The following is a 19,072-nucleotide window of genomic DNA, read 5'->3' as shown; positions in this document are numbered from 1 at the left end:
GAGAAAAGGGTAAAAGAAAAAAATATCTTAAAAAACATATATTCCGACTGATGCTGCCTAATAACTGGATAATATAGTGGTCCGATCTTGATAAAGATTTAGCTCAAGTATGTAACAAGTAGCATAGTCTCAATAGTAAATACCGGAATTAGTCAAAATTTATATTTATTTATTTATATAATGAAAAACAAAACAAACCTACTTTTCAACCGATAGTTCCCATGCCAGCTATATGGCCTACAACAAAAAGACGGACTGATGCAAACTTTCAAGAGGATAGCTTTAAAACTGAGAGACTAGTTCGCATAAAAACAGACGGACGAATGCACAGACTTGGGCTATATCAACTCGACTATTGAATTTTAACTAGAATATATATACTTAGTAAGGTCGGAGTTGTCTCCTGCTTTGCGTTACACTTTTCATGACAATATTATATACCCTGCAAGGGTATAACAATGCAAAGACGTCCGCTGGCATTTAAAGCGAAGCGAACGTCGTGTAATTTCAATTATTGCATATATACAACACATATTTTATTAAAAATAATGCTATTTAATCCATTTCAAATACCTGCCCAATAATTTAGGCATTATTTAGGCCTACACGACTTAAGACTTAAAGGAAATATATTTGGACTTACCTGGTTTATATGCCTGACCTTTTCACATGCGCAGTATATTTTGTGCATTTCCCAGCATTTCCTTGCAATATCTTTCACTTTCTCATTTTCCGTGTCTAGTTTTTGCATTTTCAAATAATGTGTCTGTGTGCGTTTCATCAAACGTTGAGTTACGCTATACATAAATCTACGCATATTGCCGCACACATACCGACACGACACCACAGCACAACACACACACACACACACATACACACACAGACCAGCATACACATACACACGCACACACACACACCACATTGACATAGGGGCAGCCGCATGGACACGTGGTTGAAAGCATGGCTTGTTTTAATCCTAATACTCTGTGCTGCGTGTGTGTGTGTGTGGGTGTGTGAGTGTGTGTGGGTGTATGAGAGTGTGTGTGTGGGTTATATGCTACTTAAGCACTTAAGCGCATTTTCATACATTTTAAGGCGATTTCGTTTCTAATGCTCATTTCCATTTGTTGCTTCTATTTGTTTGAACAATGCTCCTTTCTTGTTGTTTGTGTTTATTTTTGTTGTTTTAGTTGTTGTTGTTGTTGTTGTTGTGTTGTTGTTGTTGTATTTTTATGTTGTTTTGTTGTTGTGGTTTGTTGTTTTGTTTTTGCCATTAACTGATTTCGATGTGCAAATACCCATAATAATTCCTTCACAATATATATTTAACTTAACACAATGTTCAAACATGAAACGAGATGATTTCAAAAGCTCCTGATTTTCCACAAAATATTGTGTATTAAATTCACTTCTGTCTTAATTATCTTTCAAAGTCGATAAATTGCTCAAGTATTTAAAAACAAGTCTAAATGCACTTTGGGATCAATATACCAAAACGATTTTAGATTGTTTTTCAAGTTTCTAAGCACATAAAATATTGCAAAAATATTGTTCAAGAAATGAACTTAACTATTTTTTGATAACTGACAGAGTATTTTTTTAACATTTTTTGAACAAGAAACTTTCGAAAATCAAACTCTTTCAAAAATCTGTTATTCAAAGAAATTGAAAACCAAATTGTTTCTAATATCATGTTATTTGTAAATAGTTTAAATAATTTTTTGTTTTTGAGCTTGATTTAAGTACAAGCTTTTGATACATTAACATTTTTTAAAAAGTTATTAATTACGTTATTTTATTTGGCTCAAAAAGCAAAAGATAAAACAAAAATTAAATATTATTTTAAAAAAATTAAAGCAATAAACTAATGCATGATATTTCAATATCTTAAAGCAAGATTTTAAAAAAATTAGTTAAGCAATTTAAGAAATGAAAGCAAACAATTTAATTTATATTCATGTTGAAACTAGTTTCATGTTTTTTTTTTTTGGTTTTTTTTTTGTCAAGCAATATTTTAAGAATTTGCAGATATTTTTGAGCTTAGCAAAATAAATAAATTAAAAAAAAATATTAAAAAAAATACACACTGTCTGGGAAACTATGCGACGGCTATAGAAAACCGCCAGACATAGAATCTAAATGTTAGCCCACAAATTTGGTGGGTTTTTATCGTATCGATATTGATTTCTTAGGCTTCTCGCTAGGATCGGAGTCTTTGTATGGGTACTAGGAAAAAAAAAATATATATATATATATATATATATATTTGATTTGGGAACACGCTGCAACTGTTGGTTAATGGCCACTTGAGTTCGTTGATTGGGCGAGCGCCTTTTCGTTTAGACCTTGAGGCGTTCTTGTGCATATTGCAGGGCATCGCCGAGTATGCGACGTTCGAGGAGACGATACTGCAATACCATTATGTCAATCTCGGATGGGGCTGGCTGTTGCTGTAATGCCTCCAACTGCTGCTGCTCGTCGGCCTCTTTGAGCGTCGCATCGAGGACGCCGAGCAACAGCTTGAGCCGCTGGTAAAGATACTGCCAGGTGCGCGTCTCCAGATCCGTTTCGAGCGCACAATCAATGTGCAGCAAATCGACGGCACGCTCCAAATCGCTGCACCAATGCTCCAGCTGCTCCTTGCTCATATTGAAGACACGCACGAAAGCCAATAGTTCGCCGGAGATGTGCTCCGGTGCGGGCAGCACACGCAGCTCCGCCTTTCGCTCGATATTCAGCTCGGACAGCAGCAGGGCGCGCTGCTCGGCCAACGCATCCGTTGGGCTAAGACCCAAACGTATATGCACATAATCCTTGAGATTGTTCATATCCAGAAAGCTTTGCGAATCGAAAACAAATTAATGCATTTGGCTCTAGGGTTTAATCCCTGGGCAGCACTCACCCATGATGCACCAGTCGATCCGCATTGCATCTATCTCCGTAGTAAATAAAGAACTGTTCACCCGCCTTAAATGCCTCCTGGGCTATGCACTCCATTTGCTGTGCGGACGGTTTGTAGTATGAGGTTATTTTGCCGCAACGATGATTCGCCATATCCCAAAATGGTATCAATGCCGACATCGGTGAGTTTCTCACGCCCTTCTCCGACATGGGGTTCATTTCGAAGCCCGAATATCGAACGACATCGGAATCCGTGGCCAATTGCCTGGGCACCAGATTCTGACGCGTCGTCACCGTGGATACCGCCCAGCTGTGTGATTAAAGGATGAAACAGTTCAGTTTACATTTTATGTAAATTAATACGTATATATATATAAATATTTTATATATATAAATATATAAGCAGCATAATTAAAAGTGGATAAGTGGGAATGCTCGACCAGAAGATACCCTGAAGCGAGCGACAAAAGTGATAGGCTCGTTACAATTTTTATATTCATATATACCTACGTTCATGTATTCATATATTCATACATTCATATATTCATACATTCATATATTCATACATTCATATATTCATACATTCCTACATTTAGACACTCATACATTTATACATTCATATATGCATGCATTCATACTTTAATACAATTATACAATCATATATTCATTCATTCATCATTCATACATTTATACATTCATAACTTGGTACATACTTATATATATTCATATATTTCAAATCTCAGACCTATAAGCACAAGCATATCATGCTCTATTAACCAATTCAACTGGTCTTAGGGTATTGTTAGTTGCGTTATCTTTAAGCCGCTGAAAACTACTTTCCTTTATACTGCTATTTGAAGTTGCAGTTTCTGTATTATTTTTTTCAATATACCCTGTAGATAATAAACTGACTAGCAATGGGTAGCACTAAGCCAAGAAAAGGTAAATAGGGTAGATCGAAGCAAAGACTGAAAAATTGTTAGTATTCGCTTCAGGGTTCATAATTTCTCGTAGTTCAAAACTCCAAAACCCTTTCGTTTCCAGATATTTAAAAAATTGAATCGATTAAAGATTACATTTTTGAATATCAATAAAATAATTCATAAATAAAGTCAGAAATAATTGAAAAATCCAAAAATAACTGGAATATAAGTTAAATTTAAACAAATAAAATAAAATAAAATAATTTAGCGACAAATAGAAAATATACAAAATTTTCATATATTTACAAAAGTTGTTTTTCGTTTAAATCAAGTCGTGTACAGGGTATGCAAGGGTCGTGCAGTCGCCTCGCTCTCACATCATTTACTTATATTTTGGCTTATGCGTGGCTTTGGACCACAAAGCAAAGTTTTCCATTTAATTGCGCATAAATTTTTCAATTTAATTATGAAAAGCGGCAACTTGTTTGAAGTGGTTGAAAAAAAAAAAGAAATGAGGGTTTGGCGCGGCAGGTGCGGGGGCAGCGCGGGGCTGGCGAGCAGGGATACTGCAGGTATGGTTAGAAATCGTCAGCAGCAGCAGAAACAACAACAACAACAACAACAACAGCAACAGGAACACGAACGACAAGCAGCTAAGCAGCTTTTTGTGGTTGCCGGACTACAGCCCCGGACCACACCAACCCCAGCCCCCACGTCAATTGAGCCTCCCTGTCCCCTTTGGTTGCGCCCCTTTTGTATTGGCCATTATGTGGTAGGAGCTGGCTTTGCAGCAAAGTTGCCATGCCAAAGTGTTTTTCGCCAAATTTTTCTTTTTCTTTTGCATGTTTTATTTTTTCATTAATTTCATAAAGGCATTAAACTTATCAAAGTGTTTGCCGTATAGAAGTCGACAAAAGTACCGCAACAAAGCGCCAGTTAAGCCAATTAACCGTAAAATAAAAGCTTTAATTTAACTAATCGACTGTGCCTAATTTTATTTATGAAGTATACGTGTACATATTTCGTGATCAAGATAGCTTTAATTAAGGCTCATATCATCTATACATATTTGGGCAGGTTTTTGGTGAGTTCCTGTTAAATTTGACATGCACTTTTAACACTCGAATTTTAAAAATCCACTAACAAGCATATGTTATCTATTTATTTTTATAAGCTTGCGTTTAAAAACATTCATATTGTCTATAACTTACTTTTGCAACCTCCTGTCAAATTTGACAAACACTTTAGCCGTCGAAATCAAAAAAATCCACCGACTATGTTGTCTATATATCTTGATCAGCGTGTGTTTAAACCCTTTCATATTGTCTATGCATCACTTATTTAAGTTCTTGTTAAATTTGACAAGCACTTCTTTAAAAGAATCCACCTTCACTAACGTTTCAAGTCGACATCTTAAGACATTCAAAGCCAAAGTTTTCGCACTTATTTAACAGTCAAAGTCTATCGTATAAACGCATTTAACATTCGCAATTTAAATCAGACATAGAAACCAACACAGCATATGTGCCATCTGCACATGCTGCAACTGTTAAGACTTTCAATATAGTTTGACAAACGCTTAATTAAGTTGTCAACTTTGATATCAATTTCTTAGTTCAATCTAAAGATGACAGTCACTTTATTATGCTGTCAACTTTGGTATTGTGTGTACTGTTGTGACTGCTGCCAAAAAGTCTAAAGACAAATTATGCACCTATGAAATGTTTAACAGCTTGATAAAATGCCAGTGTTGCCATCCTGACTGGCAGCTTGGCAAGCTGACACTTAAATATTAATTGGACAACATATTTCTCTAGCCAGCGAGCTACTGAACGTTGCCACATTTCCTGTTTTCTGTCAAAAATCTAGCTGACAATTTATCACACTGTTCATATTGAGTGATTGAAAGCATTTGGAAGTGTTGCCACCTAGCAATCACAAATCTGGCAGCACACAACAACAATGCACTTAAGCCAACAGTAGCTTGCAAGAGTAAATGAAAATATGTACTATTAAATAATTTCATACGGCTACGCTTTTTACTCAACCATGGCTTATTGTCAATTTAAAATCAAAGCGTTGCCATACTTCTGCACAATTTCAACATATAAGTGTCATGAGCATGAAAACCCGAGACGTTATGTCAACTGCAATAAGCTGTGAGCGCGACATGGCAGAACCGGGCAAAATATTTGCACAGTCGATGACAACTTTAACGCTAACTTGACATTTATCGACTGCACAAAAAAAAAAACAACAACAACAACAACAACAACGACAATGGCATTATAAAGTAGAAGAAAACGTTGCAGCTCAACAGCTTGGCAATAAACTGCCCGCTGGATAAAAAAAAATAAACAAGAGCGCTGACATGGCATATGCCCGACTAAGGGATACCCTGAACTTTCTCCTGACAACACATCTTGATGAAATTTTCAGCAGCAGATCTTATCGTGCTATAGAATATTCCCATATTCGTAAAGTTTATATAGATATAAAGGTATAGATAAAGATTTTTATCGATTTCTTGAAAACGTGGCAACTTATCGATTATCGAAAACAAACTCGTACAGCGCGGGCACTGGAAGGAACTAAGTTCGACTATAGAATCTGCTCAAGAATATATATATTTTTTGATGTCGGGGATGCTTACTTCTGCCTGGCACAAGCCCATATACCCTTTTTGCCCATTTTTAATGGATCAGGGTATAAAAATAAGGCCAAACAGCGCACCAAAAAAGAAAATCAAAAAACTAGAGAAAAGGAAGAGAAGAAAAAACTGAGGTTATGTGACTATAAAAAAAACGCCGCATGCGGCAGCCAAACGAAGCGCGTTGCGAACTTTTGAAGGCTGCTGTTGCTCTTGCTGCTGTTGCCGCTGTTGCTGACAGGCCAAGTTCTAAAGTGTTGCCATTCCTGTCAACACAGGCGGACAAACAAACACACACATACACACACACACACAAACACACACACATGCACGTGAAGTCTGTCTGTGTCGCTCCTGCGACTGTGTGTGCGTGTGTCTCAATTTGATTTAATGCACTGCAAAAACATGGGCAGGGTTGCATTTTAAAGCTGCTTCCATAGCAGGTTCTTCTTCTCATCTTCCTCGTGCAGCTTTTCTTCTTATTTTTCGCTTTTGTGCGCCCTCAATTGCAGCTCGATTCTGTTCAGTTCGTTTGGGATCTTTGTTTAAAACTTTGCCGAATGAAACAATTCGATTGCCATTGACGTCCATCTTCATTATGCATGCAATCTCCACAGCCAAAACTTGACCGAATTGAAAAGAAAAAGCCAAAAAAGTGTCTCGTCGGGAGTGCCCGACTACGTAATACCTTAAACCAGCGCGTTTTTGAATAAACTAGGCTATTGATATCGATATTTATCGATTTTGTGTTAATCAGACGAGTTGTCGATTATTCCAGATATAATTTTATCCGCTTAGGATAAATCAACGTTTCATATTCCAAGAATCTAGTTCTTATAGTCTCTGAGAACAAACGGGCAGATGGGGTCGTAGAAGCCTTCTCTCGTCTGTTACAAACATTCACACAGAACTTCTATACCCTTTTGATGCCATTTTCAATGGGACACAATGACGGGGGGTAGAGCAGAAGGCGGCATGCAGATATTCATCCAATTTGAAAGGTAGACAACAAAACATGTCACACAGCGAGCGACGCCACAGCCAAATGATTTGAGGGAAATGCGTTTAATGCTATTTTTTTCCCCAGCAATTGCATTGCATGCAATGGCATCTAAAGATGAGCGCGTGACGAAATTGTTTCAAAGCACAAAACACTGACAACAAATTCGAACGATTTACAAACAATCTGATAAAGAGTTTTAAGAAGTGAAGTCAATAATAATAAAATACAACAAAAAGAATTCTACAAATAAGCAAGGCATTTGGGTCAATGTTAATTCTGGTAACCGAGCAATCACTTTATGTTTGCATCAAGATCCAATTAAGTTAATCATGCGGACAAAAACAGTCAACAGAATAGAGCACATTATCGATATGTTATCGAACTGTAATCGAAATATTATTGTTATGTTATCGATAAATCCATTACGACACGCGCCCATCTCTAACTAAGGAAGCGCCCAAATTGCATAGCGCCTTGGCTTATGCAACGATTTCTTGTCAGCACATTTCAATGCTGTTCCATTCCATTTCGTTTTGTTTCATTCCGCATTCTGCTTAACTGCCTTGCTTCAGCTGTGGAGGCGAGGCGGGGCGAGCCGAAAGGGGGATCGGTTTGTGTTTTCAACTTTACATTATTTTTGCATTGTTTGCAGTTGTCGCAAAAAGTTTTCGCTTCTCTCGTCTCTGCGCTGCCGTCGCTTCTCTCGTCTCTTGCCGTTTGTTTTTGGCTGGCATATTGGGTAATGAGTTTCGGCCAAAACTCTGAGCGAGTTTTGGCGCTTTGTTTGGTTAACTTTTCAACGTCAACAATTTAGTTTTGTCATTAGCCTTCAAGTTAATTATTCGCACGGCGGCATTGAAAATTTCTGAAATACGCTCAGGTATTTGTGGGGCTTTCATCATTTAATGGCTTCACAAACAAACACAATAAAGGGTAACAAGCAAGAATTGCAACAAGTTTTATATAGACAAATATTATTGCTATGCTAACTATATGATATACCTGTTATTTGAGCTTGAACAGCATTTGGTTGTACAAAATGTAATCAAATTCAATCAATTAAATCAATTAAAGCATTGTCAAAGCTGAAATACCCATACCCAAACAGAGTATAGCCTTTAAAGCAGGCTGATGTTGTTGATGATGATAATGACAATAAAACACAAGAGCTAAATTTTCAAAAAATTATTCCTATAACAACTCATGATATGGGGATCAAGATCAAGCATATATATATATACAAACAGGATTGAGGATGCATCATTTTTGTACGAAATAGATATCACGATCGATTCCTCAGCTAAAATTACGTACGTTTGAAAATCTCTGCCTTAATGCATACAAAATGATGCTGTGTAACGTTAAGCGATTGTTTGCCCTTTGGTAGGTCATCAAAAAGCCAATCTTATCAATTTTATTAATATGGGCTTCAAATCCCAAGCCACAGGCAGGCACACACACACCCACACACTCACATACATACACACATACACACAAGTACACTCATAAGGCTCATAAATGCAGAAATCGGCATTTGCATTAGACTGATTAGAGCTGGGAAAATAACAGTTCGAGAAAGAGAGGGCGCGAGCAAAATATAGAGAGAGAGAGAGAGAGAGAGAAAGAGTTGCCATTGGGCCAGGCCAATTACTCAGGCTAACCATGGGCGTGCAAAGGGGTGAAGCGGGGGCTGGAGCGAGACAGATGCTCAATGCCAACAACATAATAATCCCGACTGCGAATAATCATCCAAGCTTTTACGCTTCTTATGCAGACATCAACATAATGGGGCGGCTAACTGGACGCGATGGGTAAGGCAACAGACAGCAGTGAGGGGGGTGGGGGTGTGTAAAAGGGTTGGCGTTAAATTGAAAATTAATTAGGTGAACAGAAAAGCGCCTGAAGTCACGGTTTGGCAGATTATCAATAGTTGAATCTATAACCCGCTCTCTCCCTCTCTCTCTCTCTCTCCCTCGTATGTCCAACTCTTTCCATCTCTTGCGCCATTTTCCTGTGAGAGCAGTTTAGACAGCCTGTGTGTGCGTGTGTGCCTATATTTAGCCACATTATGGCAAATGGTAAATGTAATTATGAATTCAGCAAACATTGATTGGTTTGTCGGCAAGTGGTGCTCTAGTTAATCAAATTTGATGGCATATATAAATTATTCGCACAAATAATGTCAGTTATCTAGAATATATCGATAACAAGCTATTTGCAATGTGGCAATGTTGTCGATAACATATCGATATCAAGCTGTTCGGTGTGCACTAAGCAGTGTTGGTCTAATCGATAATTAGGTAATTGGCTTCAATGTTTTTCAAATCAAATCGATAACAATCGAAATCGCTAACAATCGATCATTTCACAAAGGTCGCTTATTTCTCAATCTACGAAAGCCTTACCAACAAATAAGTTATTTGATGATGTAGAAAGGTGAAAAAGGTGGACCTTTGCTACACTCGAACTAAATGATATCTTAGCTCCTTCTTTATACAAGTCAATTAGTAACTGTCTTGCTATAATCTATCTACCCCTGTCTTCTTATTTCTCTTTACACTTCTTAGTTACTCTCTATTTCTCACTTTTTATATTTTCCATATCCGTTTCTTGGTCTTTATTCGCCATCTGTTTCGCTCTCTCACTCTTTCACTCTCTTTCCCTCGTTTATAACTTCCTTTATTCCTTATATTTCCTTCTATCTTTTTATTTTATTTCTCTCTTCCATCTGATACTTTGTTTCTATATTTCGTCATTTTTTCTTTCCTCTTCTTTTAATAGCCTTTTTTTGTCTCCCTGTCTCTATTCCTTTTGATGTTTTCTTTCTCTCGCATTTCCTTTCAATTCTTTTACCACCCCATTCGTGTCTCCTTTCCCTTCTTTCCCCTCTTACCCTCTCGCCCTCTCTCTTTTTTCCCTCCGTCCTTTTTTTCCTTTCTTCAACCACCCTTTTACTTTGAAGGGCATTTAATTATTAATTCCTCCATATGCGTCATTCGTAAACGTTTCACCAGTTAAATACTTAAATAAACGTTCGTCTAGCATATTTGTGTATCTGTTTTTATTAACAGATTTAAATGGATGCTCACACGCATATGTTAAATTGATTGCACACACACATACACCCGCACACCGGCACACTCACACATACACACATGCTGACACAAACGATTGCTCTGGTGGCAGCCTTCATAAATGCCATCAATCAATGAAGTCCATCAATCAATGAAAGTCAATCCAACGCGCTGACCATCTGCTAACCGGCGCTATAAATCTCTCTTTTTCTGCCCAGCTGCATCTGATAAGCCGCCCCATTCATGCCTGTTCTTTCTCTTCCACTTCACTTGCAGCAGCTGCTCCAAACTGGCGTCTCTCTCATTGTGGACGATGGCAAGCCAACGCCCGAGGCAGCTGTGTCCCGACGTCGTCCCGGCGGCGCCAAACGCAAACGACGTCCCCAACTGCCGCTGGCCACAATGGGCGCCAACGAAGAGGAGAACAATGGTGCCTACTGGCGCGGACATGTCGAGGATGATCACAGTGCAGCTGCTGCCGGAGGTGTTGCTGTCCGGCGCAAACAATTGCCCATACGCGAGCCTATGGCGGCACTGGAACGGGAACGCGACCGGCAGCGGCAGCGTCCGACAGAGGCGCCAGCCGTGGGTGGCAAGGCCTATCGACGACCCTACGGCCAGGCCAAGAAACAGGATCAGGAACAACAGCTGCTGCAGCTGCTGCAGCAGCAGCAGCAGCAACAACTGACGCCAACTGCTGCCACGGGCAGCAAAACGCCCGTGGATCTGAAGAACATTTTGAAGAATTCCGGTGGGCTGAGTCTCAGCGAGATATTGCAGCAGAAAAATCTATCGCTGGATGATCTGCTCAAGGGCAAGCAAAATGCGCTGCTGGCGCTGCAGACTACGGCGGTGGCGCCTGCATCCGCCAGCCAGGAGCCCAAACTGAAAGCGACGGCCCAGAGCAGCAACGGCAACAATAAGCATGGAGTGCGACGCATACCCGCCGCTTTCCTGGCGCATGAGCAGGAGGTGGAGGAACTGCAGCAACAGCAGCAGCAGGAAGATTCCCGCCAGCAACAACAGCAGGAGGATTCCCGGGAGGAGCTGTTCAGGCCCAAGCAAAACAAATTGCCGGCACTACAGCGTTTAAAGCTATTCGGCAGCTCATCGCGCGAGGGCAGCAGCACCAGACGCACTCTGCATGCAGGCAGCACAGCAGCAACAGCAACTGTTGCTAGCAGCTCAACGACAACAACAACAACAACAACACGTTTGCCGCTGTACAAGAAGCGACAGCAAATGCGCTCCACACTAAAGCCGCCAGCATTGTTCAAGGCAACAGCAAGCAGCACAACCACAACAACAACAACAAAAGCCGCAGCAGCAACAGCAGCGGCAACAACAACAACCGAACTGGATGAGCAGCAATTGCTGCTGGAGACAACAACAGCTGCTGTGACAGCGGCAGCAACAATTGCGCCCGAAACCGATGTGTCTGAGGAGGAGAACAGCAGCGAATTGCCGCCAGCAACGCGTTATCGCACGCGTCACAACAGCAACAACAGAGGCAGCAGCAGCAGCAACAGAGGCAACAGCAACAGGGACAGGGACAGGGACAGCAGCAGGGAGCAAACGAAACGTCTGCGCGACAATATTATTGGCAGCAATTATGAGCGGAATTCCGTGGAGAGCATTGAGGATGTGGAACTGGAGCTGGCTGAAAATGTTGTCAGCACAGCAGCAACACACAACAGCAGCAGCAGCAGCAACAACAGCGCCGAGCAGCTTGGCTATAATGATGGAAACGATGAGCTGGAGAACTTTTTCGACGAGGTCGAGAGCAATACGCAACATATAAGCGTGCCAGCGCCAACAACCACAGCCCGGCCAAGCACTCCGACTATGCGTGTCCGGGCTAAGCAGCCCCGGCCACAGATGCAGCCGCAGCAACAGTCGCCAGCGCCGATGATTTTAATGGATGATGTGGACGATCGCACAGATCTGTTGGAACTGATCGAGGATCGACGTTCGGGCAATCGTTTGTTTAAGGTGCTCGAACAGCGCAACATGACGCTGGAGGAGCTGATCGAGCATCGCAAGCGGGGCTCCAGTCAGCTGCATTTGTCGACCATACTCAGCACGGGCAAGGAGCATTCGCGTTTCTATCCCGGCCAGAAGGTTGTGCTGCAGGATAATATGGATATTGTGACGGCATTTGAGAATTTTCCACATTTCAATTTGATTGATTTGAAGAGCGTTAAGCCGGATGAGATAAAAACGGATTCGCAGGGCTCCAGTTATTTTACATCGATTATCGATATTGAGCCCAATAATGATAATGGCGATAATGGCGATAACAGCGATAACAACAATCGTAATCGAGGTATAACTGCACTGCGGCTACGGCGTCAACGTCAGCGCCAGCGCGAGCAGCGCCGGCGCCAGCTGCAGTGAGCGTGTGCTGAACGCGCGCGTATTTGGCGCGTGCTGAGCTGTTGCCGTTTATCGTTTATCGTTTATTGATTATCGATTTGACTTTTTCCGTTGCTGTTCTTGATGTTGTTGTTGTACTTGTTGTCCAGCGCGGCAGGTACACAACAATGCGGCAGCAGCTCAGCACGCCAAATGCACACACGTAAGTAATCGCTAGGAATGTTGGGCATATTTCAAGTGCGTTTATGTTATCGATATATCGATTCTATAATTTATCTAACACTTCAGTTGCTGTCAATTCATTTAACTATTTTATGCATTAATGCTAATGTAAATGTTAATATATCAAAATGCTGTTCGCTTTTAGGTTTACTTTTAAACATAGTTTGTGTTATCGATTATTAAGTGCATTTCGTAAAACAAACGATATGTGAGTGCATCGATACATATCGATAACATACTTTTTGATTCTATTCCATAGTTTAACCAACAAATCATTTGCTATAATTTACTATTCTATACATGAATGTTCGGTATTTAGTGGTAATCGCACACCGATATATCGATTTAATGTTATCGATTGATTGAAAACTAGATTCTGTTAGGCTTGAACATATAGTTATTTATTTTTTCAGCGCTTATTAAAGCATATCATCGATAAGCGATAAATGAGTGCACCGATATATATCGATAACATTTTTTTTTTTTTTGAAATTAACACACACCAAATATGCCATCACGCCTGGTACTTTAGCACACAAGCCACAGCTCGCTGTAACCGCCGCACATACACAACTTTATACACTAACGACAAGACTAACTCAACAATTCACCCTCCCCACACCTTCTACCACTCCATCTATCTCTCTCTCTCTCTCTCTATCTTTCGTTTCCTTTTCTTTGCGGCATACAGGACCCTCCTATGACCAATCTTCCCTAGCAGCCACTGCAACAGCCCAACAACAACAACAACAACAGCAACAGCTCCAGCAGCAGCGCGGCGAAAAATCACTCGGATTTTTCCCTTCATGGAAAACTCTGGCGCTCGCCTCGCTGGCAACGGCAACAGCTGCACGCGCCGCCGCTGCCAATGCGGATGATAAGCGCAGTGCGTATTATTTGCCGCCGCCACGCCTACTACTCGACGGCAACTCACAGGAGCAGGACGACAGCAACAACAACAGCAACAACAACAACAACAACAACAACAGCATGGACATAGATCTTAGCGTGAATGGGTTTGGCGGCGGGATCAATAGAAATGTTAGCAAACTGGCGCCCAGCGAGGACAACAGCGATGTCATCGATACCATTGAGAACGAGGTAGCGCGTGCGCATGATTTACTCGATTTGGAGCTATCCGGCCATGGTTTTCGACGCAGCCCGGCCGCCGCGGCCGCCACATCCATGTCACAACAGCATTTGGGCAGCCTATACGCCAGCATGCCGGCGGGCATACGGTCGGCAATTGTGGCCAGTGCGGCCATTGTGCTCACCTCGCTGGCCACGTTCATGGTCATATTTGTGGTGTGCCGCTGGAAGCAGCATCGACGTCGCAAGACCAGCTACCTAAAGACCTACAATGCGATGAAGAGCAAATTGCCGCAATTGGCGCAAACGGCGAACGCATCGAGACGCTCCTCGCTGCGCCAGCACATGGAGGAGCTGGTGGTTAGCAGCAGCAACAGCAGCGATGGCTGCCACAAGCCAACCATTGCAACGGTCTCGTGCAACACCCCAGTGCATCAGCAACATCAGCAGCAGCAATCCCATCAGCTGCAGCGTCAGAGCTCGTTGTTGTTCAGCCGCGAGGGCTGCTGTGCCAGTTCTCTGACAAAGGCGGCAACAGTTGCAGCTACAGCACCAGCAACAACAACTGCGGCAGCAACAACAACAACTGCCACTGCCACGGCAGCTGGGCGTGGCGTTGGATCATTGGCCCTAACACTGCGCAGCACACACCAGAAACTCAATACCATGGATCCCAATTCGCCGGAGGTGCAGGAATATCTATTCGATACACTGCGCAAATCGTTCGATAATTAAGCGCTAGGCTCTAGATAAAACAGTTAGATAACACAAACACACACACACACACACATACGCATACACTCTCAGTCCAGAGACAACACTAGACAACATGGTAGTATCGCTCCGTTTAGGCCAAGTTTTATATAAACTATAAATATACATAAAAATATTATAAATATATACACAGAAAATACGTTAGTTTATGTACTTAAGAGAAATGGAATTTTTTTTTTTTGTGTGTGGTTGCATTAGGACTAGAAATGAAAAATAGTTTGGGATCATATGACACTGTCCGACAAATTGCCGGCGGAAGAGATAGTAAACGTGATAAGCGTAGCGAGAAGCGAAGCTAAGGAAAGTAGTTGGCAAAGCGCGAAGCTTTACGAAATGACAGGAAGCGTAGCGAGAAGCATAGTGAGAAGCGCAGCGACAAGCGAAAAGTATGAGGCAAGGCAAGAAGCGTAAAGGAAAGTTAGCGAGAAGCGTTGCTAAAAACACAGTGAGAAGCACAGCGAGAAGCGAAGTTAAGGTTAGTAGTTAGCAAAGCAAGAAGAGTTACGGAAAGCAAAGCAAGAAGTGTAGTGAGAAGCATTGCGAAAAGCATACTGAGAAGCGAAACGAGAAGCGATGAAAAGAGCGGAAAGTGAAGCGTAACGAAAGATGAGGCTAAAATAATAGAAGAGAAGTGAGAAGCGAAAAACAAAGAAAGCGAAGCTTAGAAGGAAAAGTATAGACGTAAAAGACCTATGGGAAAACATTGTCAGAAGCCCAGTAAGAAGTGCAGCGAGAAGTGTAGCAAGAAGAAGTATTGCTGATCTAGAAAAAATGCAATATAATAGAAGGAACAAAACACAGACTAATGTGAAAGGAAAGTGAAAAATCTGTTAGCCATGCTGAACTCTTCTTTTTCTTAAAAAAAAAAGTAAAGTGCGCAGATTTAAATAAGTAAAGCAAGCGTTGCAAGAAGTAAACCTTTTCAATTTTCAATTAAAAAGTAATTACTATTTAGAGAGAAAAAGCTGTACTAAACTGCTAATTATCTGAGCTTATCTACTACTCCCACTTTGACATTAGCCAAACCGAATTACAGCTGGGACTTTCACTAAACACGAACTCACAGCCAAAAACCACAATTCAAGTGCAAGCTAAATTGTACTTGCGGAAAACAATTTTGCTAGCTTCAACTTGTGCTCACAGCAACGAGGTAATTTGTAGTGCAGTGTCATGTTTTCCTAAGACTCATACTTCAACAAATAGAACTTAGATCTTAAGCTCTAATTACAATACGAACTACAGTCGACCCAATGCTCGGGCGTGTGGCACGTAATTTTAGAACTCTAACCTACGGACAAAATAAAAAAAAAAACGAAAAATTAATAAAGTAAAAGTGAAACTAGAAAATGGAAACCTAAAAGCCAAGATAAGTGATTTAAAAAACTGCGTTTCAGGGGCACAAACAGAATTGCAAATGGGTTTCGGTAGCGCACCAAAAGAAATGCACTAGCGGAAACACACACACACACACACACAAGTACAGTTGTGCTGAAATCATTTAGTGAGGTTATGTTGCACAAGTACAGTTGAGCTTTTAGTGAGGTTATGTTGAACGAGCAAATTATGCAAATTCTGTTGGAAATTAAAAAAAAAAAAAAAACAATGTTTGAGGACAATAAATACTTAAAACGATGCGAATCAAAGTATACCAAATTGATTGCTTTCACATTCAAATGCAAACAACAAAAAAAAGCTATAACTCAGTTCAGTGCACTAGAAAAACGAGAAATTGCTCAAAAACGCGACAAATATCTTAAATATAAATTCCAAATTCCGATTATACGAATTCAATATTTTTTTTTTGTGCCCACAAAATACGAAGAATATAACTAAATACACAAATAAGTATACATAAAAGATAATATGCATATATACGTAAATTTAAGCATGTAAATAAGTTACGATTTGTTTTTCTCTTTTTGTTAATTCAATGTTTTTTTTTTGTGCAAAATAAAATGTAGTAAAAAAAAAAATATGTTGAAAAATTATAAAATATTATTTCAGCGAGTAAGAAAAAATTTCTTTGGCAAGCCGAAGATTTAATGCCCTTTTCATTTGTATGACTTTAAAACTGCGAGTCAACTTCGCATGAAAACAGTTGATGCTGATCTAGTACATATACTTTATAGGTTCGGAACTATCTTCTATGCGTTACACTTTGCATGAGACAATTATAATGCCCACATAGAAGTGGTTGGGCAATTTTAGAAATCATTTTTATTGGACACACGGCGAGCGTGCGTTTAAAAATAAAACCAGAAAAGCCTTTGAGGGCACGCCGAAGCGGGTCATACACTTGCAGACTGTTAAAAAGGTAAGGGAATCGGAATCGGACCGAAATTAGAAATTTGTAATACCCACATGGCCCAGGCCACATTTTAAAAATCAATAAAAGCCCCCTTTGAAAATTCAATTCGTTTAAATGTATTAAAATTAAAATTCTAGACATTCTTTAATAATCATGCCGAAACACTGGAATGTAACAGTCGAAAGACACGCCTATGGAACGTTGGTAAGAAACAGTTGTAATGCTGAAACGCTGGAAATGAAACAAGATGCTGAAAGCAGCTTGAAAAACTGTAACCTTAAAATGAAACATTTGCCAAATTTAAAGCACACAAAACGGAAAACATTTTTGAAAACTCAAGTATTTTTCCATTTCCAATAAGCCCAACCAGATGGTATTAGGTAAGAACAAATCAGAGCCGAAGCCAAAATACCCTTAAAGACAAATGTGTCTAACACTTTTGATGAGTTTGGCGAAGGCACAAAAAAGAACCACAAGCAAATCGTGCTAGCCATTGTTGCCTGTTGCAGGGTAGGTTTCCTGAAGGGCAAGTTATATGACGCACACGCCTACACACACACACACACACACACACACACACACACACACACACACACACATGCACACTTACCGATAGAGCTCGTAGCAGAGACCGTACTCGGTAAAGAGATTTGCCATGCCGGCCATAACGCTGTCATCAGGCTGCATGTAGGCGCACTTGTACATGGAGGCATAGATGCGTGCAATGACGCGACAATGACGCACGGCAGCGGAACAGGCAGATGTGCCGCGCAGGCGCTGCATTTGCTCCACGGTAAAATATAGCACGGTATTGTAGCGCGTGGGCAGCGTATCGATGAAGGGCTGCCAATTGCTGGCGGCGCCGCGCACCTTCTCAATGATAAGCATATATGTGACATTCAGGTGGGTGGGAAAGTCGATAAAGAGCTTGCGTTGCGCCTCGGGCAACAGCTCCTCCGAGAAAATGAGCTGACGCGGCACAGTGAGCACCAGCTCGCCCTCGGCCAGATCGCGTGTGACGCGCAGACCCAGCTGATAGCCGGGAAATGTTGTTATTTCCACACAATCGGTTTGGACACCGCCCGCGCGCGCCCACTCATTGAAGGCGGCCACTTTGGCCAGGCGCTTCTGTTCGTTTGCATTGGCCGCATCCTCTGCGGGGCAGGCGGCCAGCTGCAGCGGCTTTTCTTGCTCGATCAGACGCTCCAGCAGCGGCTGCAGCTCCACATACTGTTTCCATTCCTCGTTCGCATTGGCCGGCTGCATTTCTACCACATCCAATATCGCTTGTATGACCAAATTTAAGGCCTTGCGTTTCTTATTATTGAGACTGGGTATGCGGTTGCCTTTGGCCGCCTCCGCGTTATTTGTGGATGATGATGATGCCGTTGGCCCAGCTGCTGTTGGTTGTTGAGCATTTTTGTGCTGTTGTTGTTGCTGTTGCTTGTTGCGTTTGTTTTTGCCCATTGTGAGGTCTTTCACAACTGAATACGTTCAATGAATTACCGGTTAAAAGACGCCGCCGCGCAGCAAAACCAAAACAACAACCAAATAAGGCTAAAAATTGAATGCAGCTCTGGCAACACGTGCAATCGTACTAGCAACAGCTGTGCAAAACTAGTATGCAGCTCACGTTCTAACCGATACTCTATTAGTATCGATACCTGTGCGATATATTAGCGTATTAACTGCAGTGTTCACAATTACTACAAACAGAGCTTTCTTATTACTCTGAGCAAGTACTAAGTATAA

General features: G+C 41.1%; 2 protein-coding genes across 3 annotated transcripts in view; one reads left to right on the top strand and one right to left on the bottom strand.

Annotated features, from left to right (window-relative positions):
• LOC26530618 (putative mediator of RNA polymerase II transcription subunit 26) overlaps window positions 1–15,885 on the top strand; it is an 83,698-nt gene extending 67,813 nt beyond the window's left edge. The window contains exons 4-5 of one of the 2 annotated variants that reach the window (XM_032433303.2): window positions 10,831–12,877; window positions 13,841–15,885. In XM_032433303.2, coding sequence (XP_032289194.1) covers window positions 10,831–12,877; window positions 13,841–14,973 — 3,180 coding nt within the window. In that variant the 3' untranslated portion in view covers window positions 14,974–15,885. Of the gene's footprint in view, window positions 1–10,827; window positions 12,878–13,840 lie in introns of both variants that reach the window. The other variant, XM_070211260.1, reaches the window with a different exon arrangement.
• On the bottom strand, window positions 1,678–18,916 carry Setd3 (SET domain containing 3). The gene is made up of 3 exons (XM_032433221.2): window positions 17,931–18,916; window positions 2,903–3,211; window positions 1,678–2,838 (listed from the first exon to the last, which is right to left on the bottom strand). Exons 1-3 carry the CDS (start codon window positions 18,785–18,787, stop codon window positions 2,340–2,342), a joined length of 1,665 nt encoding a protein of 554 aa, XP_032289112.2. The 5' UTR covers window positions 18,788–18,916; the 3' UTR covers window positions 1,678–2,339.
• Between the last annotated feature and the right edge of the window lie 156 nt (window positions 18,917–19,072).

This window comes from Drosophila virilis, chromosome X (genome assembly GCF_030788295.1).
Source record: "Drosophila virilis strain 15010-1051.87 chromosome X, Dvir_AGI_RSII-ME, whole genome shotgun sequence".
In the NCBI taxonomy this organism is placed as follows: Eukaryota; Metazoa; Arthropoda; class Insecta; order Diptera; family Drosophilidae; genus Drosophila; species Drosophila virilis.
Note: the sequence above shows the minus strand (reverse complement) of the source record. Positions and strands in the feature narration are given on the sequence as shown.